At 45.3% G+C, this 24,654-nt stretch overlaps 2 protein-coding genes across 2 annotated transcripts in view; one reads left to right on the plus strand and one right to left on the minus strand.

Moving 5' to 3' along the window:
- SNX30 (sorting nexin family member 30) overlaps window positions 1-1,759 on the plus strand; it is a 48,048-nt gene extending 46,289 nt beyond the window's left edge. The window contains exons 8-9 of the mRNA XM_081176509.1: window positions 283-435; window positions 1,289-1,759. Coding sequence (XP_081032635.1) covers window positions 283-435; window positions 1,289-1,348 — 213 coding nt within the window. The 3' untranslated portion in view covers window positions 1,349-1,759. The remainder of the gene's footprint in view (window positions 1-282; window positions 436-1,288) is intronic.
- Window positions 1,760-8,140: 6,381 nt separating this feature from the next.
- SLC46A2 (solute carrier family 46 member 2) lies at window positions 8,141-17,792 on the minus strand. Its single transcript, XM_081176691.1, has 4 exons — window positions 15,282-17,792; window positions 12,316-12,399; window positions 10,842-10,998; window positions 8,141-9,024 (listed from the first exon to the last, which is right to left on the minus strand). Exons 1-4 carry the CDS (start codon window positions 16,324-16,326, stop codon window positions 8,967-8,969), a joined length of 1,344 nt encoding a protein of 447 aa, XP_081032817.1. The 5' UTR covers window positions 16,327-17,792; the 3' UTR covers window positions 8,141-8,966.
- Between the last annotated feature and the right edge of the window lie 6,862 nt (window positions 17,793-24,654).

Below are 24,654 nucleotides of genomic sequence, written 5' to 3' on the forward strand. Positions count from 1 at the left end.
TAATGTTGACATGCACAAATGAAAATAACATAAAGGAACAAGGGGAGGGAGTGGAGGGAAGTCAGGGGATTCGACGAATCCCAAAATATGGATTAATATTAAGAGTGAATATAGATGTTTTAATTGTTTTATTTTGTGTTTTCCTTTTCAGTGTAATGATTGTTTGTTGAGAAAATTAATAAAATAATAATAAAATAATAAAAGGACTTCTGGTCCAAGAAAAGCCCTTAACTTGTGTCTGCAACAGCATTGGGGGATTCCTTTTTCTCGCTCTCTCCCCAGGTGCCCACTGAGGTCGAAAAGTGTCAGGACCGCGTGGAATGCTTCAACGCAGACCTGAAGGCAGATATGGACCGGTGGCAGAACAACAAGCGCCAAGACTTTCGGCAGCTGTTGATGGGAATGGCAGACAAAAACATCCAATATTACGAGAAGGTAATCTCTAAGGTTGTCGCTGTTATGTAGTGAAAAGACTGTGGAACCTCCCGATAATGAGCTGAATGCTTCAGAGGCGCGCGCTTCTTGCTTACCACCATCGAGTTTTAGCTTTTTCACACTGTCACTATTTATGTGGAACGTTCTCGTACCGGGATGGGGGACTAAATGGATAATGCATAAAGTGCAAAAAGAGAGAGAGAAATCATCACTCCCCCTTCTTTCTCCCACCTATCTCTCCCCACAACCTCAAAATGCCCATGATAGCAGCTGACCTGTAGATAGGACTCTATGAACTGTAAACAGAGATGGTATATGTACCTTCGTCACCCAGGAAAATTGTGTCAGTGAAAACAGTTTTGAAAAAAATAAAAAAATAAAATTGCAGCTGCTGGGTTGGTAAGCAGCGCTGCGCAATGGTGCATGTTTCACTGGTCTTGAAAGAGCAGCATTCCCTGCCAGTGAGCTACTAGGCCCAGTTCAAGGTGCAGAGGGATACAAAGCTCTCAGTGGTTTGAGGCCCAGGCAGTGGTGTGTTGTCAGTGGACTGAGGGGACTAGGCTATTCCCTGATGGGGGCCTCCTTCCCAAAGCCCAGGAAGCTTCTGTCCAGCTTAGTAAGGAAGGTGCGATGCTCACGAGTGTGACATCAGGACGCCCCTATCCATCACGCTTGCAAGGTGGTGCCTCTGGCCCCCTCTGTTCCCCTGTGAAACATTTCACCGCAGGCCCCTGGGTACCTAAAAGAGCACCTCTCTCAACCGCAATGTCCTTTCTTTAGGGGCTTCTGGGAGTGGCTGGTTTTAAATGGAAGCACTGATGGGTTTGCCGTTCTGTGTCTTTGTTTCAAACAGTGCCTTACGGCGTGGGAATCTATTATACCACTTTTGCAAGACAAGCCTGAGACCAAATAAGAAACCGCATCTTTCCCCACCCTTTTCCTCCCTGCACCACAGACTTCTGACCAAGTGACGGTACCACTAAACATACTGGAGATACACTATGCACGACTTGGTGTCAGATTTGGGTTTTCCTAACCCACCCCCTGGAGGAACAACTACCTGTGCTGAACCTCGGGACTGATCCAACTTGAAAAAAGTTTGAAACTGTACATTTTTTGTGCCACCTTTTTATTAAACCATCTGAGTTGGCCTTGAATGCTCCTACTCACGATCCTTGGCTGACGGCAAAGAAACTACAGGGACTTTTCTCCTTTTGGACCGCTTTATATTGAATGAAGTTGATACAAGGAACACTACAATAATAATAATAATGATGGTGATGATAATTACAATGATAATAATAAAGGACTCTTTAAAATGCAAGGTGCCAACACATCATTATTGTCCTTCCTTTTTCTTGTTAGTTTAGTAAGGAGTGGTTGACCATGAAATTGCAGGTGTTCACTCTTCAAATTCTGTTGGATTTCTCCCCCCTCCTCCCACCCTCCATATGTGGAAAGGGAATTTGGCTGACAGAAGATGCTTGCTGGATTCTCAAAGGTCTCTTTGAATTAACTTGGGCTTTGTGGATGGGAAGGTCAGGTCTACAGGGCAAAAGTTGGTATGGTCTTGGTACAATGCACAGGAAACCTGCAGAATATTTCAGAGGTGGTCTTTTGGCTATGGCATGTAGGCAGTTAGGTTCCAGAGCCTTTGAGCCATTTACTGGGGATGGGGGAAGTTGTGTGGGGTGTTGTGTGCCTCCCAAAGTCTGTACATGAAACTATTAATCTTTTCTTAATAATAATAATAAAATCGAACCTTTTCTGCATTTTTTGAATGCTAGTGTTTGCCATGTGATGGATGTTGTTTCATAGTGACCCCCAAGTCTCACCAAATTTATCCTTCTCACCTTGGGCTTTCATTAAAAAGAAACAAAAAAAAAAAAAACAGCCAGTGAAACTGTTCTTAAACGTGTCCAAGGGGAGTGTAGCTGAAGAGAGACCTCTCACAACAAGCGACCGTTTTCTTTCCCCTGCCTTTCATTAGGATAACTGTGTATGTACCATTATGTGTGGAGACCTAGTATTGTGGCTGGGAGATTGAGCTACGAACTGACAAACCTTTGGTTCAAATTTCATGTCTGCCATGAACTTTCTAGCCACTACCTCTCAGTACAGTGGTTCCTCTGGTTACAAACTTAATTTGTTCCAGGGGGCCGTTCTTAACCTGAAACCATTCTTAACCTGAGGTACCACTTTAGCTAATGGGGCCTCCTGCTGCCGCCGCCACGCGATTTCTGTTCTCATCCTGAGGTAAAGTTCATAACCTGAGGTACTACTTCTGGGTTAGTGGAGTCTGTAGCCTGAAGTGTTTGTAACCTGAGGTGTTTGTAACCTGAGGTACCATTGTATCCCTCATTTTTAATAAGTGGATAATACTAAATTACCTTGCAAAGGAACTAGAAGGGATATTGAAATTGCATATGAAGCGGTTGACTCTAAAAGGCACTAAATAAGTGCTAATTATTTGACAGAGTGGAGACTGCCTTTTTTAAAGTACTAAGGGGATTTTACTCAGCTTTACAAGTTTTCCCCCCATTTGTGCTGGGGAGTGACAATGAGCAATTTTGTGCATTTATTTTTTTTACTTGTGCTATTTATTTATTTTTTAAATCCCCGGCACTTGCCATCTGTTCCAATAAACACTCAATGGATGCAACAGAGACTCTGTTTTGAAAATAGATGTTAGCAATTAATACTTAGAAACAGTCTTTTTATTAGCAGCAGCTAGTTTGGGGAAAGGAATTGCTACCTCTCTGTAGATACGTGTACAATAGTTTGGAGTTATTTCTCATTTGGATTAGCAAAGGTTCCAGAACTGGTGGTGTTCAAAAGTATCAAGCAATACTTTGATTTTGTGTCAACTTGTGGGATCAAGAATATATAGAAACATGGAAATTGCCAGCATGTAACTTAATACCTTGGAAGGAATAAGAAGTATGGGCTGTGTCTAACAGGGTTTATGATAGAGGCATGATCACTGGGAGGGATGCTTAGAGGCCATCCATTCCAACCCCACTTACTCAATTCAGGATCTGCAATATAATATCCCTGACACATGGCTGTCCAGCTTTTGCTTAGACACTTCCAGTGACTTGCCGCCTTCCAAGGCAGTCTACCAGCTCTCAATCTCTTTTGATCTCCCAAAACATTGCCTTCCAATTTTGACACCATGGAGAATCCGCAAGCTCTAAAATAAATGAGAGATTGTACACTGGATTGTCTGTTTCCAAGATCACAAGTAACTGGAATCTGTGGGTGAAAGAAAGAAAAATGTTTTCTGAAACACAGACATAACAAGTCTAATTTTTATTGAATGGATAAGGTGTTTTGCTTTGAGTTCCCATTCTATCATAAAGGCTCACGTAACAAATTGAATGTCTTAAGATTTTCTCCATGCAGAAATTGGATGTTAAGAGGACATGCGCGCACTTCAATAGATTGTATTGTTGATGAGAAAACAAAACTTAGATTGTAATGTTGGCTGTGTTCACTTCTGAAAGCAAACATCTTAATGCTTGCTCTCTCGGTTTCAATATCCTCCTGTATGATTTTTTTTTTAAGCGCCTGTTGCAGGCAGCAGGGCACAATTGGCAAGATGCTAGGAGCTCCTCTCTTTGCAGTTGGAGTAGAAGCTGTTGTTTATCAGGCTGAAGGGGCAAAGCTTTGAACAGAGGCAATGGTACAGTTTGCATTGTGTATTGAAAAGTGCTCTTGCTACAGTCCATATGGATTGGGTTTCATGTTTAGAAGAAGGTCATGGCCATTTTAAGTACATGTAGCACGGAGGCTTGGCTACTGATCTGTGCTTGAGAGTTTGTGTGTGTGTGTGTGTGTGTGTGTGTGTGTGTGTGTGTGTGTGTGTGTGAAGAGTTAACATACCTCCGACTCTCACTACCCAGCAGTGGTGTAACATGGGTTGCTAGTGCCCGGGGCAAGGCAAGTATCCTTGGCACTGCCCGATAGGCTGGAACAAAGGGGCAATACCTCAGTGACCTACCCTAGTGGCAGTTGCGGCGCCCTGTGAGTGTTGAGCATGGTGGAGTGTGGGACAGGAGATGGGTCGGGAGCGGATATCTTTCTAAAACCCATGCAGAAGATGTTCTAGCAACCGGCCACCACCCAGATCTGTTCCTCAGTCTGTCCATGTGGACACTGGGAGATTTTTTTCTGTGAGGGCAAACTATTCTTTATTTATTACTACTACTTTCTTCTTGTTTACTTTTGAAATTTTGCACCCCTAAGAATTTTGCAGGCAGGGCAACTGTCCCTGTGGCCCCATCCATACTACACCACTGCCACCTGGAGAGGTGATCTGTATTGCTGAGTCCAGGTCTCCCTCCTCTGAAGAGAAAGTAAGGTGGTCATGTTTAGTGGGCACAGTAGCCCGTGTGTAGCCCATTGTCGCATTTGACGATCTGGACAGTGAATCCATCAGTGTGTACAGTGGTGCCTCGCAAGACGAAAAGAATCCGTTCTGTGATTCTCTTCGTCTAGCGGTTTTTTCGTCTTGCGAAGCAAGCCCATTGACGGATTAGCGGATTAGCGCTATTAGCGGCTTTTAGCTGCTTATCTGCTGATCGGATCAGCTGATAAGCGGCTTAGCGGCTTAGAAAAAAGGGGGGGGAACCAGCAGGAACTCGCAAGACATTGTCGTCTTGCGAAGCAAGCCCATAGGAAATTTGTCTTGCGAAGCACCTCCAAAACGGAAAACTCTTTAGTCTAGCGAGTTTTCCGTCTTGCGAGGCATTCGTCTTGCGGGGCACCACTGTATATGAAAACAAACACACTTATGATTCCAATGCATTCTGAAAGGGTGTCTTGATTTAGATTGTTTTGAAGCTGAGACAGGTAGTGTAAAAAGCCTTAGCTTTTTGTAATTACAGTAAGCACTTCAGATCCTATAACGCTATACTGGGGTGTCAGTTTTAGATTTACATATTCAGTGCCCCACACATATTATAAATCATTTTAGTTCCACTAGCTGTTTTTTGACAATTTTTTTCTTACTCTGAACAATTAAAGGTCTTTTCACAAAGATAACCGCCCTTCCTTTTTTTTTTTTTAAAGGCAAACTGTTTGCTCTTCCCCAAATATTTTTGTACACGTGGAATCAGAGCGATTCTCCGCCCTCATGGAATCAGTAAACATATAAATGTCAAAACATTTTTCAGACACTTTATGATCAGCGTTAAAAATAGTTGCATTCTTAACATAGTGGCCTCTCCCTTTCCAAACACTAATTTGCACACAGTGCAATTTGGAGCAAAACAGAGAGGTGTTTTAGATGACCATCTTCCTATCATAAGCTAGACTTTTAGGTATACTCAAAAGTTGCTTATTTAAACGTGTATTTAATGTCCAAAATTTAAAAGTTGGGTTCATTGGTGTCCCGTTTTAATACGTATCTCTAAGCTTTTCTCAAAGACTCTCTCTAGCTGCAGCTGAGCGTTTCTGAGTCAGCCTCAAAGGTAGCCCCTCGTAGAGCGCGTTGCAGTAGGCCAAGTGGGAGATCACCAGGGCATGTACCACTCTGGCGAGACAGTGAGCAGGCAGGTAGGGGCTTCCGCTTGCGCAATAAGGCTTACCTCTCCTGCTTCTCCTCCCTGCACTTGAGGGGGTTGGGAGAACCCTGCCCCCCCATGATGCACAGGGAGAGGAGAGGGGGGGGGATGTTTCTGCCTGCTAAGCTGGCATCCTGGAATGTTCAACCTAGTGTGATGTTCAATTCCTTGGAGTCCAGCAACATCTTAGAGGCACAAGTTCCCCACCCCTGCTATAGCGACAGACACAATCATGGCACCCAGCAGCATCTCTCTGAATGGGTTTTGAGCTGTGCCAGTGTCTGAAAAGAGATGCAAGTTCAAGGTGAAAGAGCAAAACTCTGGAACGGGGAGCCTTGAGGTTCTCCAGGTGTTGCTGGACTCTCACCCCCCTGACTGTTGGCCATGTTAGCTGGGGCTGATGGGAGCTGTAGTCCACAGCATCTGGAGGGCCACAGTTTGCCCACCCCCTTCCAAAGACTGCTATTTAGGGAAATGGTTTGATGCATGGAAGGGAGGATGGGAGATTAGACTGTCTCTGCTGTCAAGTGTTTTCTGCAGTTCATCTGCTAGAGACCCATGTGGAGTGTGTTGCCGGAGTCTGTTTACGTCTGTGTTTTAGTAACTGTTGGCAGAAGTTAAGCCGATGATGAATAGCATGGGATATGTTCTTGCAGTCTTTCAGTCCCCATCTGTGCTTTTTAAAAGCTAAAGTGAAAGCAGTAGTAAAAAAGGAAGAAAATAAATATTCACGGCCAAAGCAAGGAAAGGATTGCAAACCCAAAGTGGCAGCTTTCGATGAGTCATCAGCAAAACCCAAGCACACCAGCCATCCCAAACATAGACTACGTGTGGATGAATGTGTATGTATTGTGAGCTAAATTTGACCACCAAAATGGAAGCTGCAGGTGACCTCTTGGTTCTATTCCTCTCCTCTCCCAGCACTTCCAGTTTACATATCAACTAAGCACATGATGAACCCATTTCCCTTCTTGTTCTGGGAGACAGGCAGGATATTTCCAGCAAGAAGTTCTTCTCTGTATGCCCTACCAAGGCTAAAGTCAGCTGTCTTTGTGCATGGTGGGGCTTTCTGAGGGAGCTTCCCTGTGAATTGGGTTCTCCAGGTCTGTCCAGGTGCTAGCATGTGGTCTGCTCACTTTTATCTTTTTTTATATGCCTATGTACAAAATAATAAGTACTGTGCTGTGTTGACTCTGTAGTGGTGTTTTTTTTAAGGCAAAATAATTTATAATGCTTGATAAACTCTTTGTGTGTATAAGGATGGTTTCTATGACAAAAAAAGAGGACTAGATCAATAAACGGATTAAATTGCTTTACCAGTAAATACGATGCTTTTGGTGTGTGTTGTGTTTGCTTATAAGATGCCTGAGAATTGAAGGTTTGAATACTTGTGATGACACCCCCCCCCAAACCCTTTTGCCTTTCTGACACTAGGCATCATTGCAGCCAAAGTAGAATGATTTTTACATCCTACTGACTTCTGAATGGAACAGGTGAACTAAGAACCCTGCACCTAGGACCTTGCTTACAGCACCAACATAGATTAGATGGCTAAAGGAGAAGTTGTGGGAACTATAGTTTACCTCTAGAATTCCCAGCACCCTTCACAAACTACAGCTGCCAGGATTCAGTAGGGGGTAGGTAAGCTTTGTGCTTTAAATGCACAGTGTAGATGTGACCTCTTTGTCCTCATTTCATGTTGTGAGTTCCAGCACCATGTTTACAACCCCTGCCCCCCGAATAGATAAATGGCAATAATCCAAGCTGTAGTGTAACAGAGGCAGAATCATGGTACCCAGGTGACTTTAGACAAGGGTATAATGGAGCAAAGCCCTGCTGAGTTGCAGCACAATGTGATGAATAGTCTGTTGGGGGAAAGAAACCATTAGATATCTTGCCAAAGTGTATATACTCACTCCTGAGTGGAATTGCTGACTGGCTGGTCCAGTCACTGTTAAGAGGATTATAGAACATTGCTTCTATTCCCCTAGCAAGGAAGTGTGAGCAACTGCTCTCCTCCCTCCTTGGATCCTGTTGTAAGGACATCTGTAAGAATGTGAAGTCGCACATTGAAGACATGCACATGAAGAAGCAGCAGTCTGTGGTCCCTTAAACATTCCAACTCATACTATGAAAGCTAACAACAACAACAGTTTTATTATTTATACCCCACCCATCTGACTTGGTTGCCCCAGCCACTCAGGGCACTTTCCAGCAAAATATAAAAACATAATAAAACATCAAACATTTAAAAAACTTCCCTATACAGGGCTGCCTTCAGATTCTTCTAAAAGTTGTGTAGTTCTTTATCTCCTTGACATCTGACAAGAGGGTGTTCCACAGGGAGGGCGCCACTGCTGAGAAACCCCTCTGCCTGGTAACTTCACTTCTGGCCACGAGGGAACCACCAGAAGGCCCTCAAAACTGGACTTCAAATGCTACTGCGACTTCAGTGAGATAGATGAATAGAGCTGGAAGGGGTCATTGGAAGCCATATAGTCTAACCCAACTGCTCAGTGTGGGCAATCGAGAGCTTCTGACCTGCTTTTGTTTGAAGGCCTCTAGTGTGGCATGTTCTGCTCTATCTAGAAAGATGGTAGCAAGACCCTTGTTGTTTACAGAGGGGAGGACATTTGCTTTCAGAGCTGGAGTGATGCAGATGAGGGAATTGGCATTAGCGATGGCAACTGTTTTGGGTGGAAGGAGAATCATGTTACAGTGACAATGCCACCTCTTCTTCTGTAGCTGCCAATTGTCTCACTTGTTGCATCTTGATTTTAACCTGCAGCACCATCCCCTTGAAACGCTATGGAGACCAGTCAATAGATACCGAACATCTCTCTCCATGCAGGTAATTGCAAGACGCAGGCCATCTTTCAAGCAGCCCAACTGCTGGGCCCCTCAAGTCATGCTCTTGATCTGTACGTCTGGTTCTGAAATAGGTACAGCCACTTCCTTCTGCTCTCAGTCCGTCAAAATCTCAAGTGAACCAGATGGTGCCTTTTGCTTCCATGCTATAATACTGCAGGGGAGAGAGAAAGAAGCAAAACACAGGGAGGAATTGATGTGTAAAATCAAAGGGATAAGTGTGCCTGTTCTTAATCCCAAGAACAGGATTGAAATGTACAATTTTCCTGTTTGGAAGTCATATCTTAAAAAAAAAATTATTGCCCAAACCAAAGTAGCATAATCAGTGACCAGATGGCTTATAAAATAAAGTATTAGGGAGAAGTGGGACCTGCAACAAGGTCACACTCACATTATACATTTAAAGCACTAGGATGATACTTTAAACAGACATGCTGTGGTTTGTTAAGGGTGCTGAGAGTTGTTAAAAAAGATAAAGGGACCCCTGACCATTAGGTCCAGTCGCGGACGACTCTGGGGTTGCGGCACTCATCTTGTTTTATTGGCTGAGGGAGCCGGCATACAGCTTCCGGGTCATGTGGCCAGCAGGACTAAGCCGCTTCTGGCGAACCAGAGCAGCGCTCGGAAACACCATTTACCTTCCCGCCGGAGCAGTGTCTATTTATCTACTTGCACTTTGACGTGCTTTCGAAATGCTAGGTTGGCAGGAGCAGGGACCAAGCAACGGGAGCTCACCCCGTCGCAGGGATTCGAACCACTGACCTTCTGATTGGCAAGTCCTAGGCTCTGTGGTTTAACCCACAGCGCCACTCGTGTCCCTCTGAGAGTTGTTAGGCAACCTCAATTCTCACAGAGCTACAGTTACCAGAGTGGTTCAACAATCAATCCCTCTCCCCAGGGACTGCAGCTTTGTGAAGGGAACTGGACCACCTAACAACCCTCAGCATTTTTTATTTTGGTACTTCTGCAAACTTTCCCCTTATGTGTGGATGGTGTTCTCCAGCTCACAAGAATCTGCTGTGGAGGATGACTTTAACGTTGGCCACGGTGGCTGAGAAAAGGGTAGCAGGTGTCTCCATCTGCTGGCAGATTGAGAAGTAACACCTTGTATGCAGCCGGTTGTCTAGCTGTATGCATGAGCGAGAATCACCTCCAAGAGGTCACGCATAGGCCGGCTGGCAATAAATAAATGTCTGGGGGATCGATAGATCCTCTAGTGCAACCCTTTGCCAGTGTAGGAACTCCACTGCTACAGCATGACTTCTAGGTAACCATGCAACCCATGCTTCAAAAAGAGTTTTTCATTTTTGTGGACTTCCTTGCAAAACTGTGCTGTTTCTCGGAAATTGAACGTCCGACGCGGCTTCTGCTTGAGTGCAGGAAGCTCCTGCAGCCAATCGGAAGCAGCGCCTTGGTTTTCGAACGCACTTCTGGAATGGATTAAGTTTGAGACCCAAGGTACCACTGTACTAGGGAGCTAGTCTGGGACACAAGCTGATGGAGCCTCTGCCAAATTTCAAGAGGGCAAATGCTCACAATTTGGCAATTTGCCCAGCCATTGCCACCTTGTAAAACTCACAAACGTGTTTGGCAAAGCAGATACTGCTGCTGCTACTACTACTACTACTGCTGCTAATAATAATAATAATAATAATACCACATCCATCTAACTGGGTCACCCCAGCCACTCTGGGTGGCTTCCAACAAATAGTTTTGGGAGGTGCGTCTTGTGGTCTGGTGCATCTTATAGAGCGAAAAATACGGTAATTGTTTTGAAAACAGCAAGCCAACTGAAAGGTACCAATTACACACCGAAACACATAGCAGACCTAGAATAATAAACAAGAGCTAAAAGTTCAATAAAACCCCTCATCAAATAAAAGAGTTTTTATGAGCCACACACAGATACAAAAACAATCCTCTTGAAAGGGCAGGCTGTCAGAATAGCAGTTTACCTTTTGCCTTGCTTACCTGATAGGGATGAGGCTCAGGCATCCTACACCACATGACAACAGGAAGCAGAACCCACTGAACCACTCCAAGGTGTTTTGGTAGATCTTGTTATAGACAGCTGAGGTCACAACACCTGTGATCACCAGTGAAAGCTGCAGCAAGACAAACACCTTTCCTAGAAACAAGAGTGGGAGTGGAACACAATAAAATAACACTCAACGACCACTTTAAACAGCTTTGCTTTTTATTTATCACTTTCCAAGCTTTCTAAATTTTTAAAAGATGGCCAAGGTGGAGATATATCATGCTGAAAGTGAGCTAAAGAGCCCCAGAGTAATTAAGAGCTTTTAAAAATCATATCTCTTTTGGCTTCTGAAAAGTGAGCCGATAAATAATAAACAGCTTATTTCTGCTACCTGGCAGCAGACGGGAGGTCAGAATTTATTGCAGCCCAAAAAGTGACTGTAAAAGAAACCCGGGCACAGTACCATTATACATTTGGGGGTGGGGGGCTTAAATCCTAAAAATTGATAAATGGTAGGATTTTAATTAATTGGGGTATGGATGAAAGTACAGGCTTCAGAACTGTGCCAGACAAGGAATTCCTGGGCTGAATTATGCAAACTAGCCTGGCTGGCCTTGCAAACAGCAGATCTTTTATCATGATAAAAGGGGTCAATGGACCACCTGAGAGGAATCCTTTGGCCTGGAGAGACAGGTGTTGCCAAGGCTGTGTGTTTGAGGTGGCAGGAAAAGAGCGTTTTTGAACAAGGTGTTCTGGGAAGAAGAGAGAGAAAAGACTGGGATCCATCTTGGGCAGGCTAGCTGAAGGCTGGCTGCACTGCTGTGGGGGACAAGCCCCTCTTGAAATTACCTTGCTGTAAGACCTGGAACCTGTCCATGCAGACTGAAGGTGTAAATAGGTGAACAAGCCATATTTTTTTAAAAAAGCTACAAGTCTCCACCATGTCTTAATTCTCCAAAGGAACACAGACCTGGGGCGAGTGCCTGGAACCCCCTGGGATCTTGCTATTGTTTGGGAGAGAGTGGGAATGGGCACCCAACTTTTGTAACAATACATTTGCTAGTACGTAGTGCTACTTATTAGGGGAGGGGGAGACTCTCTGTTGGTCAGCAGGCAATGGATTTTGTAACCCAAGAAAATCTTTAATAAAAGCATTTTTTTTTAAAAAGGAACCATTCTGGCTTTAGTATCTAGTACCATCAGGCAGCTTGCTTAGAGATCCTTCATTAATTCGGTCTGCTCCAAGTTAGATGCCTGCACCATTAAGTTAATCTATCAATCACCCATGTCATGTACGATGATGATATTTGAAAGATGGAGGTGAGGGAATCTATCCTCCTTAGATCCACTACACAAAATGATAGAAATGTGTCTTGTCTTCATAGCCTTATTCTGAACAAAATAAGTAAACTTTTTTTTTTTTGCATTTAAATGAACAATGCCAAGATGTTCAAAGCAGCAACTTACCATAGGAAGTTCCTTCTATGTGTTTCGACAGCAAAGATCTGATGGTCGGCAAAGGAATTAGGGCAAACAACATCACACCACGGGCTGGAGCAGAAGAGAATGGAACGGAGAGGGTTCATGTAATCACCAGACCAAACTTCCACTGCCTAGCAGCTGAAGTAAGGTAAAGGGATCTCTGACCATTAAGTCCAGTCGTGACCGACTCTGGGGTTGCAGCGTTCATGTCGCTTTATTGGCCAAGGGAGCCAGCGTACAGCTTCCAGGTCATGTGGCCAGCATGACTAAGCTGCTTCTGGCAAACCAGAGCAGCGCACGGAAACGCCGTTTACCTTCCCGCCGGAGCGGTACCTATTTATCTATTTGCACTTTGACGTGCTTTCGAACTGGTAGGTTGGCAGGAGCAGGGACCGAGCAACGGAAGCTCACCCTGTCGCGGGGATTCCAACTGCCGATCTTCTGATCAGCAAGTCCTAGGCTCTGTGGTTTAACCCACAGCGCCACCCGCGTCCCTGCAGTTGAAGTAGTGCACATGTTAAAGCTTAAAAAGCACAAGCTAATTAATAATACTAATACTAATACTAATACTAATACTAATAATAATAATAATAATAATAATATATTTAAAAAACTATTTATACCCCGCCCTCCCCAGCCAGAGCTGGGCTCAGGGAGGCTAACACCAATGAAATCACAGTAAAAAACATAAGGGGGGGGGGACACAAACCAATTTAAAATACAGGTTAAAATGCAATTTAAAATGCTGCCTCATTTTAAAAGTAGTCGATAAATCAAGACCATAAGGGGAGGGAAACTTAAGGGTCAGACTGAGTCCAAACCAAAGGCCAGGTGGAACAGCTCTGTCTTGCAGGCTCTGCAGAAAGATGTCAAGTCCCACAGGGCCCTAGTCTCTTGTGACAGAGCGTTCCACCAAGTCGGGGCCAGTGAATAATCTAAAAAGGAGGTATCATTGCTTTTCCTCACTGGATAGCTCAGTTGGAAGAGCATGAGACTCATGATCTCAGGGACGTGGGTTTGAGCCCCACGTTGGGCAAAAGATTCCTGCATTGCAGGGGGTTGGACTAGATGACCCTTGTGACCCCTTTCCAGCTCTACAATTCTATGAAAACATTGTGTGAACTTTTATACATCTGCCACCAGCTCATTCATTTATTAATTGTGCCTGCAATCCTGTACACACTTTTCTGAGAGTAAGCCCCACTTAGTGGGACTAACACCAGACTCAACATGCAGAAGATTGTGCTGTAAGATCTCTTCCGTCAGGTAAGCTCTCTGGGAATCTTGCAAATATTAACTTTCTACCAGGAAATGTCTTCTAACTCTGCTCTGCTTCCCGCATTTGGAACAATAGCCTTTTATTGGTTGTAGCCCGGCAAACAGCTGGCACCCTCCAGATGTTTTGGATTAATGCTCCCACCAACTTGAGCCAGCATGACTAGTAGTAGTCAAGGGTAATGGGAGTTGTAGATCAAAACAGCTGGACAGCACCAGGTCAGGAAAAGCAGATATACACAGTCCCACAGGTGTGCAAAAATGGAACAATACAGGTTGAACTGGAACGGGAGGACAAGGAAGCACCTTTAAGCATTGAGCAACACTTCTGAGGAAGGTATTAATAGCTTTCTGCCAACGTAGTGCAGAATACCAGATGAGTGCATGGTTTGTGGTTGCTATGCGATACCCTTTGGAAACAGGTTTGGCTCAGCTACACCCACATGTTTTGCTCCGAGATCTTCAGAGAGACATAACAAGCAAGTATATTTTCTTCCACCAAGGCTGACGATGCCCATTATCAGTGCAGCACAGCCTGTCACCCACGCTACATCACAACTTCCTGCATGCATCAAATGAATGCAACATGTACTCTTTCTCTTTTCACTTTCCCTTTATATTCTTTTATATTATTGTTATTATTTTTTGCTCAGTGTCGGCAAAAAGCCGGAGTTTGCTCCCCAACCTGCAATCTGACCTGGGAAACACTTCCGTGTTGTGAACTGTCCTGAGATCTACGGGTATAGGGCGGTATACAAATTTAATAAATAATATGAATATATATTTTATCGCCTTATTCTGCTGCATATGGGAATTAATGCTGCACCTTCCCACAACGCAGGACAGAATTGGAGGCAGAATCTGGGATCATGGCAACCTTAGCTTTAGAGTTACTAGCCCTCATGATTACTCAAGGCATGCTTGGGAGTGTATGGTTAATGCCTGATGGAATCTCAAAAGCGAGAGGGATGGGTGGGCAAGACTGCCAATAGCTGGTGCTGATGCTCTGAGGGCCTGCACAGCTCCTTCCTCAAACCTAGAAGAAGTGTGCAATATACTATTGTGTGACTCTCTAAAATTTATAAAAGTCTCAGAACTTGAGGTTTTATCAATGCAGAATTCGACTTGCCTGGTCAGTGCCTAAAGAGGATCTTGGGTACCTCGTGTAAGCCATACTCAAGAATTCACAAGGGACATCAGAATAAAGGTAAAGGTAAAGGGACCCCTGACCATTAGGTCTAGTCGTGACTGATTCTGGGGTTGTGGCGCTCATCTCGCTTTACTGGCCGAGGGAGCCGGCATACAGTTTCTGGGTCATGTGGCCAGCATGACTAAGCCGCTTCTGGCAAACCAGAGCAGCGCACGGAAACACCGTTTACCTTCCCGCCAGAGCGGTACCTATTTATCTACTGGCACTCTGACGTGCTTTTGAACTGCTAGGTTGGCAAGAGCAGGGACCGAAAGACGGGAGCTCACCCCGTCGCAGGGATTCGAACCGCCGACCTTCTGATCAGCAAGTCCTAGGCTCTGTGGTTTAAACCACAGCGCCACCCGTGTTGCCTGGTTAGTGCCTAAAGAGGATCTTGGGTACCTCATGTAAGCCATACTCAAGAATTCACAAGGGACATCAGAATAGAAGTACAATAAACCCACTAAGTTAGAATGGCTCTACTCACCAATGTAAAACAGGTACGTCCATCGCACAAAGGCCATGATGAGGATGCCAGCTGAGAAAGACACAATCCCCATCATAATCATGGTGGTGTCTCTGAAAACCCTGGAGAACATAAAAACTCCCAGGAAGCTGGTGATAAAGATCAGATAGCCAGCAGCGTTGGCATAGCCAATATATACCGGCCCCCAGCTCAGGGGCTCCTTCAGGAGAAAAAATGGCAGCACATCCATGGCTCCCACCACAGTTGAGTCATACATTATGGCAGCCACAAAAAGCATGGCAATGATGAGCTTGGAAGGTACCATAGAGGAGCGACTCTCATGGAAGTGAGGCTCTCCGCCATCATCCTCAGCCAGCTTGATGTCCGGATGGTTTGGCTCTGAGGATGCAAGAGGACAAGACCTTGCAGTCTTGGGGACCCTGAGGACAAAGAGGCTGTAGAGGAGACAGAAAGCATATAAGGCAACGCTGCAAGAAACCAGGACTGCGCCGTGGCGGTAGCTGAGGTGGAAGCTGACAAAGAGGTGCCCAGAAGCGATGCTCCCCACGAAGCCAGCTATGCCGTAGATGAGCTCGACGACGATGAGGCGAAGCGATCGCCTGCTCTCGGAAGAGCCCTTAGACACCAGAGCCATGACACTGGCCCAGTACGTGGTGAAGCCTCCAGACAGCCCGTGCAACACAGCAGCCCCATACATCACCTCGATGGGCCACATTTGCAGGATGAGGAGCAGCAGCAGGATCCGGGAGAGCAAATAGCCCAGGAGAGGCACGCAGATGGAGATCTTCCTGCTCTTCAGGTCGCCCAGCTTAGCCAGGCCGTAAGCCGACAGCAGCGGCGTCAAGCCGTCGAGAAGCTTGTAGATGATGAAGAAGTTGGAGATGGCTTTCTGCTGAGAATTCTCGTTGGAGTGAGCCGAGGAGTTGGTCTGGTTGTAGTAGTTCTTCACCACTAGAAGCAGCCCGGTGTCATAGAAAGAGCTTGCAAGCTGAGCCCCGGCAACCACAGGCTCAATCCAGGTCCTCATCTCCATCCCACCAAGCATGGTCACAGGAAGCTTCTGTTTGTTGATCCCTTTGATTAGGGCAGAAAAAGAGGCTGGGAGCCAGATCAGGGTTTCTGATTTTGGTTATAAAAGCAAGACTCCTTGTATTAGCTTCAGAGGCAGAAGGCTGCTCAGGAGTCAGGGCAGAGACTGCTTTTACGATATCTCAGTCCACACAGACAAACATTCACCTCTCTCTCTCTCTCTCTCTCTCTCTCTCTGTTTGGAGTCCGCTTACACTCTCTTACTCTTCCTGGTGTGGCTTCAAGAGGTCACATGGCCCTGCCTGGGGAATTTCTCCTTCTCATTTTAGGAAGTGAAAGCAGTTTGGTCAGTTTCTTTTCAGCCAAATAATCAGGGCACTTCCCATGGTTGTAACCAAGAGGGGGGCAGGCAGGGGCCAGCTCCCACCTCCCTAGATCAAGTAAAACAATAGAAATACTTAACTGACCAACCACATCGGTTCTGCCCCCCCCCAAAAAAAATCCTGGCTACAACCATGACACTTTCTGTGTATGCTTGAGGGCACTGGGTGATAGGGTAGGATTACAAGGCTCTTTGGAAACACACACACACACACACACACACACACGGATGAAAAAATAGATAATGACAGCAGCAGATACTTTTTTTCTAATAGTTCCCAAAGCAGGCTTGTACCAGCATAGTTGAGAAGCAAGCGAAAGGGACAATTAGACAGAGGAAGAGGCAGGGAGAGAAGCAGGTGGAGTGAATATTGTCATTTGTCAAGTCTTTAGCATGAAGACATCCATTAATATTAGGTAGATTCCTTTGTTGTGCTGTTTTCAACGTCTCCTGAAAAGTTTTGTGGGTTTTTTTTTGTTTAGGCAAGCCTATCCAAATGTATTTTTCACCCATGTTGTGTTTTTTCCCCCAAATTTATGATTTTTATTTTTTTTATTTTTTATCTCTGCCATTTTAAATTGTTATTGATATTAATGTTGTCTTTTTAGTTTTAGATTTTATGATTTATGTGGAAATTGTTTTCCATTTGGTTGTGTACCTTTTGATGTGCTTTATTTATTGCTTATGACTTTTGTTATGTTGGTAATTATGTAAACCAGGGGTAGGCAACCTAAGGCCCATGGGCCACAAGCGGCCCACGTGGGTCATTTAACCAGCCCACGAGTCGCCCCTGAACTGAGCTGCCCACTCGGCGAGTCCCCATGCACTGTGCTAAACAGGCACAGCGCGGCGTGGGGACTCACTTCTGCGGTGCTGGAAATTGCATCTGCGCATACTCAGACACTGAAAATCACATCTGTGCAGACGCTGGAAATCATGTCTGCGCAGACACCGGAAATTGTGGCTGTGCCACTCACACGCGCGCACATAATCAGGCCCATGGAGGGATCTCCGCTGGAGTGAACTAGCCCAGGCGAGTTCACTGCTTTTGAATTATGGTGCTGGAGTAGACTCTTGAGAGTCCCACGGACTGCAAGAAGATCAAACCTCTCCATTCATGGGTATGTTCGTAGCAAAAGGAAGAACAAAGAAACAGTGGGGTCACTCAGAGGAGAAGATGGTGAAATGCAAACAGGGGACACAGAAAGGGCTGAACTCCTCAATGCCTTCTTTGCCTCAGTCTTCTCCGATAAAGAAAACAATGCCCGACCTGAAGAATTTGGAGCAAATGATTCAGCAAAGGAAACACAGCCCAGAATAACTAAGGAGACAGTACAAGAATATTTGGCTAGTTTAGATGTATTCAAGTCTCCAGGGCCAGATGAACTGCATCCAAGAGTATTAAAAGAACTGGCAGATGTGATCTCAGAACCACTGGCAGTCATCTTCGAGAAATCCTGGAGAACAGGCGAAGTCCCGGCAGACTGGAGGAGGGCAAATGTTGTCCCTATTTTCAAAAAGGGGAAAAGAGAGGACCCAAATAATTACCGCCCAGTCAGTCTGACATCAATAGCAGGGAAGATTCTGGAGCAGATCATTAAGCAAACAGTCTGTGAGCACCTAGAAAGGAATGCTGTGATCACCAATAGTCAGCATGGATTTCTGAAAAATAAGTCATGTCAGACTAACCTGATCTCATTTTTTGACAGAATTACAAGCCTGGTAGATGAAGGGAACTCAGTGGATATAGCCTACCTTGATTTCAGTAAGGCATTTGACAAGGTGCCCCATGATATTCTTGTAAAGAAGCTGGTAAAATGCGGTCTTGACTCTGCTACCACTCAGTGGATTTGTAACTGGCTGACTGACCGAACCCAAAGGGTGCTCATCAATGGTTCCTCTTCATCCTGGAGAAGAGTGACTAGTGGGGTGCCACAGGGTTCTGTCTTGGGCCCGGTCTTATTTAACATCTTTATCAACGACTTGGATGATGGACTCAAGGGCATCCTGATCAAATTTGCAGATGACACCAAACTGGGAGGGGTGGCTAACACCCCAGAGGACAGGATCACACTTCAAAACGACCTTGACAGATTAGAGAACTGGGCAAAAACAAACAAAATGAATTTTAACAGGGAGAAATGTAAAGTATTGCACTTGGGCAAAAAAAATGAGAGGCACAAATACAAGATGGGTGACACCTGGCTTGAGAGCAGTACATGTGAAAAGGATCTAGGAGTCTTGGTTGACCACAAACTTGACATGAGCCAACAGTGTGACGCGGCAGCTAAAAAAGCCAATGCAATTCTGGGCTGCATCAATAGGAGTATAGCATCTAGATCAAGGGAAGTAATAGTGCCACTGTATTCTGCTCTGGTCAGACCACACCTGGAGTACTGTGTCCAGTTCTGGGCACCACAATTCAAGAAGGACACTGACAAACTGGAACGTGTCCAGAGGAGGGCAACCAAAATGGTCAAAGGCCTGGAAACGATGCCTTATGAGGAACGGCTAAGGGAGCTGGGCATGTTTAGCCTGGAGAAGAGGAGGTTAAGGGGTGATATGATAGCCATGTTCAAATATATAAAAGGATGTCACATAGAGGAGGGAGAAAGGTTGTTTTCTGCTGCTCCAGAGAAGCGGACACGGAGCAATGGATCCAAACTACAAGAAAGAAGATTCCACCTAAACATTAGGAAGAACTTCCTGACAGTAAGAGCTGTTCGACAGTGGAATTTGCTGCCAAGGAGTGTGGTGGAGTCTCCTTTTTTGGAGGTCTTTAAGCAGAGGCTTGACAACCATATGTCAGGAGTGCTCTGATGGTGTTTCCTGCTTGGCAGGGGGTTGGACTCGATGGCCCTTGTGGTCTCTTCCAACTCTATGATTCTATGATTCTATGATTCTATGATTCATTCTGAAGGAAATCAGCCCTGAGTGCTCACTGGATGGACAGATCCTGAAGCTGAGGCGCCAATACTTTGACCACCTCATGAGAAGAGAAGACTCCCTGGAAAAGACCCTGATGTTGGGAAAGATGGAGGGCACAAGGAGAAGGGGACGACAGAGGACGAGATGGTTGGATAGTGTTGTCGAAGCTACCAGCATGAGTTTGACCAAACTGCGGGAGGCAATGGAAGACAGGAGTGCCTGGCGTGCTCTGGTCCATGGGGTCACGAAGAGTTGGACATGACTAAACGACTAAACAACAACAGCCCAGGCAAGGTAAACCTTGCCTCCCCCTGATGTAAACCTTGTCATGTTGTAAGCTGCCTTGAGCATTGTTTTAACTATGGAAAGGCGGCATACAAATAAAATGATGATGATGATGATTGTATCTACAGTTTGATCATCTTGTATTGACTGGTGTGTTTTTTAACGTCTATTGATTTGTCAAATTTTCCGATTGGATATGTTCTGTTATTTTGTATGTGTGTTTCTTTAGCAGAATAAATAAAACTGTATTAAAACAGAGAGTTCGGTTTTGTAATAGAAGTGGCAGGCTTGCATTCCAGAAAGAAAACCCAAATGTTCTCTCGGCCTTCCCATGCTGACGCTTAACCATTTCGGTCATTAAAAAAATAAATAAAGTGCTTGTTGTCTTGTTTATAATAAAAATGACATTTTTAAAAAAGTGCAAACTGCACCAGGTATCAGGGACCTTTCTTGGCGACACCTGTCTATCAGCCTTACAGGGCATCTGGTTTCTGCTACAGTCTCCTGGAGTGGGAAATAATATTTAGACAGAACACAGGGATGCATCTTCCAAAATAGCCTCTCTCCTCTAAAATCCTTACGTAACTACCTGGCAGGGACCACTCAGCCCAATCCCTTGGGCTTTCCATTGCAAAGAGCTAACTGTGTTTCCATACCTACTGTGTAGCAGAATAGCCCTCAGATATCCTCCATGCACATCAATTGTCTCATTAAAAAGAAGAAGGAGGAAACACTGACCCTTATTTCCCCTCTCTTCTTTTCTGGATCAATAGCTGTCTTTGCTGGACTGCCTGATGATCAATTGCTGCTCTCAGCCCATTTATCTTGTCTGTCCTAGAAGCACCCCCTGCAACCTGGCTCCATAAACACGGGAAAGAACCTCTTGAGTAACGCTGGGGAGAGTGAATTGCACAGCAGAGAAGCACCTTTACCAATCAACCTCATTCGGTTTTGCAAATAGGGCAAAGGCGTGGGACTAGAGAGAGAGAGGGGGGGGGCCCTGGCATATATACTTGGGAGACCAGCAATCCCCAAACTGCGTCCAGAGATAAGGATCGCAATGAGCTGTAACATACCTGAAGGATGATTAAAAGCAAACAGAGATGACTGGTGCTTTATCATCTGGGAGGGGCGATTCCAAGAATAGCAAGGAGGCGCTGGGAAGCAAGAGTCTGTGGTCAAGGTATTACAGGCGAATAGAAGGGATGTTCTTTGTGCAGTTGTAAACACCGCTGCTAGGGACAGAGAAAGGTGGTTTCCAAAAGGTCAGACTAATTGAGCACCTGAGCCCAATCCTGCCTGCTCTGACTGGCAGAAGCACTTCAAGGTCTCAAGCAGGGATTTTACCCAGGGCAACTTGGAGATTCCAGGAATCTGGGAGGACCTTTCCCCCTGCAAGATATATATCAGGCATAGGCAAACTCGGCCCTCCAGATGTTTTGGGATTACAACTCCCATCATCCCTAGTTAACAGGCCAGGGATGATGGGTGTTATGTACTGAAGTTCTCACCCTGAGCCAGCAGGGGGATACTGTAGATAGTTCAGGTCCACATATGCAAATAAGGGATCGAAAGTGACATTCAGTGATTGGATAGTTACAGAAAGTTGTTACAGTTACGTTGTACTGGAGCTCTATATAAGCAGGCTGACTGAACCCTTCAGTTCAGTTCTGTTCTGGCCTGTGAATAAACAAGAGCTGTTTGAAGACTTGCTGTGTCGTCTGATATGTTCACCCACAACTTAACAATGGGAATTGTAGTCTCAAAACGCCTGGAGGGCCAAGTTTGCCTATGCCTGATATATACTCTACTGCTGAGCCCTTCTCACACTTATTGTTCCTGCTTGAGCTCCTCACCTTCTTTAAGGATAGGGAGTTTGTGTACCCCCATTGTTGGACTCCAATTTGGAACCATCACACAATAAAGCCACATACAGCAGAAAAAATAGGACTGGTGATGCTAAATTAAGGAGGAATAGACACCCCACCTGGGGTTATCACTCTAGGTTTGGGTCACAGGCCTGTTTCTCACCTGGCTAGTGGGGCTTCCCTTGCACTAGTGATTCTCCACAGTGGCTGCAGGGCATCATCCCATTTGCATTAGGCTGGGTTTGTTCTTATCAGCCAAGCTGAGGCTGAGGCCCATGACCACACTTCTAGCTGTAATCACTCAAGCCAGCAAAAAGGCTCTTTTCTGCAAGCAGAAGCTGTTAAACTGATGCAGAGAACAAGCACCTTTACTGGCTGAGAGGGAAACTGGGCAGGCGCCAGGATTTCCCAAACTTCTGATAGGGTTACTTGGAATCACAGGCATGCTTTGTGCTTAAAGAGGATGACTTGCAGAGGGTGTGGCAGAAGAATGGCCTAACATCAGAGGAGTCTCCCATTTCCCCCCCTGTGTGTCACTCCTAGTTGGAAGGAGGCAGATCTAGAACAGTGACTCATGCAGAGACAAGCAGGGGTGCAGAGGGTGACCAATTCTGCTGTGTCCCTGTATAAATGCTCCAACCTCAGTCCTGCTTGGCAGGGGGTTGGACTCGATGGCCCTTGTGGTCTCTTCCAACTCTATGATTCTATGATTCTATGAAAGCAGACAGGTTAGCATTATTATTGCCCAGCAGACTTTGAGAAGACACAGGGCTGGTAAGAGCAGTGACTCATGCAGATACTCAATGGGCAGCTCCTCTGTGGGTTGAGGACACTGGGCTCACAAGACACTCTGACCACTAAATTGCTTTAGTTTATCAAAAACTGTCTGCTAACCACCTATGAAACGCAAAAAAGAAAAAGGAGAATTGGCGATATATAAGAAAACAAATTGTCACCTAGCACTTTAGCGGTTTCCCCGCCACAATTTGGGAGGGGAGCTGCTGCTTCAGTCAGGGCTTGATGCTATGAGACCAATTGTATAATTGAGGAATTGCTTAAATTGTGCCCTAGGTGGCATTGCAGCACATGCATCCATCTGAAATCCCCGATTCAAACTTGTGTCTCCTACAAGAGCAGTTCCCCTCTTAAAAGTTCCAGTTGGAAATTTGTATTTTCTTTGACCTATTGTTGCATCAGTATATGGGTCATCAAAAGAAGCTGCCCTCGCAGGGATGTTATGGACACTTAGAAATGAGAAATGAAAGCTTGGCCTCACAGTATGTGAGAGAGGAAGGGAAAGTGAGGCCTTCTTTTTCCATGCTCCCAAATCTTACGTGAAAAACAGGAACTTGCATACCAAAGAAGTCCAATGTGGCATAATGGAGCTTACTCCAGAATAAGTACATCTGGAATGCAGCCTAACTCCAAGGGAATAGGTTAGTCGCAACTAACTTAAATCCCAGAGGTTTTCATGGAACAGGAACATGATTTACCTTTGCTGGCATGGTAAAGGTAAAGGACTTCTGGACGGTTATGTCCAGTCAAAGCAGACTATGGGGTTGTGGCGCTCATCTCACTTTTCAGGCCGAGGGAGCTGGCATTTGTCCAGACACCTTTCCAGGTCATGTGCCCAGCATGACTAAACCGCTTCTGAAACAATGGAACACCGTTGACGGAAACCAGAGTGCACTGAAACACCATTTACCTTTCCGCTGCAGTGGTACCTTTTTATCTACTTACACTGGCGTGCTTTCAAACTGCTAGGTTGGCAGAAGTTGGGCCAGAACAATGGGAGTTCACCCCGTCATGCGTATTCAAACTGCTGACCTTCTGATCAGCAAGCCCAGGGGTCAGCAAACTTTTTCAGCAGGGGGCCTGTCCACTGTCCCTCAGACCTTGTGGGGGGCCGGACTATATTTTGGAAAAAAAATAATGAACAAATTCCTATGCACCACAAATAACCAAGGGATGCATCTTAAATAAAAGGACACATTCTACTCATGTAAAAGCACGCTGATTCTCGGACCATCCGCGGGCCAGACCTAGAAGGCGATTGATTAGAAGGGCCAGACTTAGAAGGCGATGGATCCAGCCCCCAGGCCTTACTTTGCCTACCCATGGGCAAACCCAAAAGGCTGTGTTTAGACCACAGCACCACCCGCTGGCATGAGGCCTTCCTCTGTGGGTGAATGCATGGGCACAAAAAATAAGCAGCACACACCTCCCTACATGAGAGGTGCATGGCTCTCCACTGCTCAACCACGGACAGGACAATGTGCAAGGAGGAAGCACATTGATTTTGTTGCTTTCCCATAATACGAAGCTGCCTCTAGCCTGCCTCAGGTATGGACTGAAAGTCTAGTGCTCATCTTTTCACCCACCTTCTACAATGGGGAAAAATATGCCCATGTCTGTGTGGTTATTTGAAGGCTTAATTACACTTACAAAATCGGCTGTGCATGCCAGAATTCCAGGTTATTTCAAGGGCTAGGTGGAGAAAGACTAAACAGCAGTTTGCTCGCAAGGATTTCATGGTACTGCCTTTTCATGCTGATTCACAAGTAGCCCATGGGCAGCCAATGTCTATATTTTTGGAGGCTGCTTTAGGCCCCATTTTATGGGTTTGGCTTTATAAGATAGTAGTAGTAGTAGTAGTAGTAGTAGTAGTAGTAATAATACCTTTATTGTCAATGTACAACCTGTGTACAATGAAATTAACCAAGCCTCCCCCTCCCCAAACACTCAATCTCATTGCACGCTATGTGCTTGTCATACAATACACCAACCTCAAAAGACAGCTGCACAAATTATTTTCCATTCAGCAGCCTAACAGCACACGGATATAAACTGTTTTTTAGCCTGTTGGTATGACTGATTATAC

The sequence above is a fragment of the Podarcis bocagei genome, assembly GCF_964188305.1.
Source record: "Podarcis bocagei genome assembly, chromosome: 17".
Lineage (NCBI taxonomy): Eukaryota > Metazoa > Chordata > Lepidosauria > Squamata > Lacertidae > Podarcis > Podarcis bocagei.

Bases quoted from the DNA above. Each gene is read 5' to 3' on its own strand.
- SLC46A2 (XM_081176691.1), bottom strand. From the start codon at position 16,326: ATGCTTGGTGGGATGGAGATGAGGACCTGGATTGAGCCTGTGGTTGCC. The intron at 12,400-15,281 runs GTGAGTAGAGCC...CTTCTGCTCCAG, and splicing joins GACGTACCTGTTTTACATTG to CCCGTGGTGTGATGTTGTTT. The intron at 9,025-10,841 runs GTAAGCAAGGCA...TCTCCCCTGCAG, and splicing joins CTGAGCCTCATCCCTATCAG to TATTATAGCATGGAAGCAAA.